General features: G+C 34.1%; 1 protein-coding gene across 1 annotated transcript; it reads left to right on the top strand.

Annotated features, from left to right (window-relative positions):
* LOC110699381 (peroxidase P7-like) lies at positions 1 to 1663 on the top strand. Its single transcript, XM_021876905.1, has 4 exons — positions 1 to 283; positions 472 to 663; positions 759 to 924; positions 1078 to 1663. Exons 1-4 carry the CDS (start codon positions 65 to 67, stop codon positions 1464 to 1466), a joined length of 966 nt encoding a protein of 321 aa, XP_021732597.1. The 5' UTR covers positions 1 to 64; the 3' UTR covers positions 1467 to 1663.
* The last annotated feature ends 3044 nt before the right edge of the window (positions 1664 to 4707 follow it).

The following is a 4707-nucleotide window of genomic DNA, read 5'->3' on the forward strand; positions in this document are numbered from 1 at the left end:
ACTTCCTAGTTTATTTTGTTAGCAATATTTGCTTGTGAATTTGCTAACACAAAAAAAATATAACATGGCTTCTTCTTCTTCCTTCATGTCCCTCACAATTGTGGCTTGCCTTCTCTTGGTTTCTATTTGTAGTACCAATGCCCAACTCTCCACGAACTTTTATTCGAGCTCGTGCCCCAATCTCGATTCTACTGTCAAATCTGTTGTACAATCCGCTATTAAAAAAGAGGCTAGGATGGGTGCTTCTCTCCTACGTTTGTTCTTCCACGATTGCTTCGTCAATGTAAACTTTTTAACACAATATCCTTATTTAAATACCGTTTGCATTCACATGTTAACATATGATCATATACATAGTAATTATTTCATGGGAATCCGAGGAAGTATTATAATAGAATGCGGTAGTACAACATATTTTAGCATTATATGATACAAACTATGTTTAACATGTGTACATTGCACTTATAACAGGGATGTGATGGATCACTTTTACTAGACGACACCTCTACTTTCACTGGTGAGAAGATGGCAAAACCCAATAACGGCTCAGTTAGAGGATTTGAAGTGATTGATCAAATAAAGTCAGCGGTAGAGAAAGCTTGCCCTGGTGTTGTCTCATGTGCTGACATATTAGCAATTACTGCTAGAGACTCTGTTGTCAGTGTAAGTAAAAAATAATGATAAACTCATCATCAAACTTAAATGCCCATCTCCGCGATCCGTCTCCTAATCTTAGTTTTGTTTGTTGGTTATTGTAGCTTGGAGGACCAACTTGGAACGTAAAGCTAGGTAGAAGAGATGCTAGGACAGCTAGCCAATCCACTGCAAACAATGACATCCCACAACCGACTTTTAGCCTTAGCCAACTTATCTCTAGCTTCCAAAAGCAAGGCCTTTCTTCCTCTGAAATGGTTGCTTTATCTGGTATAACACACTTCCTCCATTCTTTAATGATTGTAACATTTTTTAAAAAAACACTATTCACACACCGTCATCTGACAGTATATTGTGACTATTCTGTAAGGAAAATTATGTGTTGTCCACTTATTCAGCTAATGGTGCGCAATATTTTTGTAGGCGGACACACCATCGGACAAGCAAGATGCACGAGCTTTAGGACTCGTATTTACAACGAAAGCAACATTAATTCGGCATTTGCCAAAACAAGGCAAGCAAATTGTCCAAGTACTAACACAGGGGACAACAACTTAGCACCCTTGGATGTTCAAACCCCAACTTCCTTTGACAACAACTACTACAAGAACATCGTTAACCAAAAGGGTCTTCTACACTCTGACCAACAGTTGTTTAGCGGTGGTTCCACCAACGCGCTTGTCCAAACTTACAGCAGCAACCCTAGCCGATTTAGCTCCGATTTCGTGGCAGCAATAATAAAAATGGGTGACATTAAGCCGCTTACTGGATCCAATGGCGAGATCAGGAAGAACTGCAGGAAGACTAACTAATTTAATCAATTAGGAAGTTGTGTTGATATAGTTATTGGAGTACGTACTATACTACAACATAAGGTGATTTTGTTATAGTTTGATTCAAAGGGGCTTATATAAATGCCTTATTAGTCTTTAATTAAGCAAGATTTGTAAACTTAAGTGTTTGAAGCTTTCATTCTGTTTTTACAATTGTAGAAGTTGTTTTTCAGAAATTTCAAAAATATAAAATGTAACAATATGCTTCTTTGTTAATTGCATTAACTGGACTTTTCATACAACAATCTTTAATTAATCATCTTTCGTGATTTAAATTATACGATTAGTAAAAATATAGTCATGTGAAATCTTATACAGTATATTGCTTCAAAAAATTTACTTGTATTTTTTATTTTTAATATATTTTGCTTATTAAAGATCAATAAATCTCTGTTACTCATTGTGAGAAACGTTTTTGTTTCTCACAGTGGCAGTTTCGTAAATAAAATGTACCACCGTGATTAAAGTGGTACAATTTTATCATCCATTTCGTAAATAACATGTACTACCGTGACTAAAGTGGTACATTTTATTTACGAAACTGCCACTGTGAGAAACAAAAACGTTTCTCACAGTGAGTAATGGGGGCGCCCTATTAATTGTATAAGTTGCTTCAATCAAGTCTGTAACCTGGTGCAATTGTTATAGGACCGGACACATAACACCCGAGCTTAAGACAAGCAGGAGTAGGTTATGTTGATGATTGTTGAAGAAGAGAAAATGAATATTGCAATGAACATGATTTGCAGTTGAATTCACAGTTTCAAAATTCTGAGTACATACATGCAAAATATAAGTAAATAAAAATAAAAATAACAAAAATTCTGAGTACATACCAAAATGAACTAGAATTATTTTTTAGAATTCCTCCAGGTCCCTTGGTGAAGATAAATGGATTGGCTTGGGAGCTGTTGCTCGAAACTCGTCTGGTGAAGTCATCTTTGCGGGTACAAGAAGGATGCGTGGTCAGTGGACTCCAGACATTGCTGAATGCATGGCAGTGCGGTTTGGGATCAGACTTGGCAGCAGATCAGATATGAATTAGACAATGTTATTGTTGAATCGGATTGCAAAGCTTTCATGGATCGTCTCGACAAGGCTGCTACCTCTCTCTCTGATTTTAGATGATGTCTTAGATCTTAGTGCTCATTTTTCCTTTGTTGCTTGGTCTCATGTAAAAAGGGAAGGTAATTTTATAGCTCATCATCTTGCTAGAGTTGTTCCCTTCGGGGTAGAGTAAGTATGGGTTAATCATTGCCCGTCCGAAGTCTCTCCTTATGTACTTTCGCACTTAATGTCCCTTAATTAATGAAGTGAGCAGGTGTTTTCAAAAAAAAATAAAAATTTTCCCTTTTCAAGTATATCATTACACAAATCCTTGTAATTTTAACCATAGATTAAAAAAATTAATATATTCAAAATACAAAATTGAATTCACCCAGTAATTCATAATAACATTGCATTTATAAAATAGAAAAAATAAATTATGGTATAGTTGAATTTGTAAATTGTGCACAAAATCAAAGTAGTTTAAGAAAATCAAATGGAAAGGCCTACTTACATTGGGTTTGGGCCTCAATTCCGTCATGTATTCTCTAGAATAAATGGGCTAATTCTGAATATATCTGTTATTATTTTGGGCTCAAGAGCTTGGGCCTCAAGAGCAACTGAACTTGTTAATAAAAAAAAGTTTGGTGCGTCGAAGGTGTATTGTGAAGCGGTATAGTGGATTGAAGGAGGCTGGAAGTCTAGTAAGTTATTCACATTATACCTTTTTTGCTTTTCTCAAAAAAAATTAATCCTTTTAATTAAATTCATTAATGAAATACAAAGTTTCTTGCATGATTTAGAGTATATTATAGACAGACAAGCAAACTCAACGAAGATAACGCGAAAGCGAGATGAGAATACCACAATGTCAAGCAACCATGACATCGGACCTAACCCTATTGCATTACTAATGTGTAATGATGATTTTTATTTGGTCTAAGTAAGACACGAGGCGTTTAGTAATGCTATAGTCCATTAAGCTTATACTTAGATCGATGTGAGTCACTTTGGTTATACAAATTAATGCCGGGGAGTTTAAGAGAATTCCTTACTAAGCACATGGACAAACACGGGGCACCAACGTATTACCTTAAAGTTACAATGTGAGTTTTCCACCATCTTCATTAAGCAACTTTTATAAATATTTTCTTTTTAGGTGTTATAATAATATAGAAGTACCTTTAATTTATCAATAACACAAATTATTATATATATATATATATATATTTTTTGACATTTTAATTTCTTTTGTTTTGGGCATATTAATAAGTAAGAACCTTGTATTGACAGTTGGAGGGTTGACAACGTTGAAAGTTAATGCAACATTGTCCAAATAACAAGCAAAGCTTTAGCCGACCTCCTAAATTCAGAACAAAATTAAATGGAAATTGATTTAATAAAAGTGCACAAACAATCATGGCACGAAGTCCACGGTCAAACCGCGATCCCTCACACGTGCAAAAGTAACATTTTTATTTTTTTTTCTGAAAGTTTAATTCATAAACTTCAATTTCCAAACATGGCATTATGGCAATAGCATGCATTGGACATTGGTACCTAATTTCATGAAATTTTTACATTAAGCTAATGCTAGAAATAAATGTAACTCTGTAAGTTCAATCTGCCTCTACATTACAAGTTACTAACATATATGAATACAAGTATGCATTTAGACTAGTCAACCTCACTTGTTAATTTATACATACACTACTAAGTAGTAAAGTTTATTTATATCACTCTTGCTACTTTTCAATGTTAGGGTTGCTAATTTTGACATTAGTTACACAATTAGAGATAAACGGAGTTCTACATACATATGAAAAAAAATAAAAATAAAAATGAATTTTATACCTTTGAAGGTTGATACAAATATCCTTTTAATTTGACCAGGCTCAGGTCAAAACATAGCTACACTATCCATTTTCTTTCTTACGACATGTCCCAACATTTCTAAAATTACTCACTTAACATGTATAAAACAAAAACACGTCAACGAGGTCTCATGTAATTTTATATTGATCACGTACACTTAATTGATATGCAGCTATATAACCAAACATTACAGACGTCAACTATTTGAATGGATTAAAGTATCACCTATTTGAAATAGAACATTTATCTTATACGCACTTTATATGCCCAAAAATCAAATATAGCACATACACTCAAA

Source organism: Chenopodium quinoa, unplaced genomic scaffold (assembly GCF_001683475.1).
Source record: "Chenopodium quinoa cultivar QQ74 unplaced genomic scaffold, ASM168347v1, whole genome shotgun sequence".
NCBI lineage: Eukaryota > Viridiplantae > Streptophyta > Magnoliopsida > Caryophyllales > Amaranthaceae > Chenopodium > Chenopodium quinoa.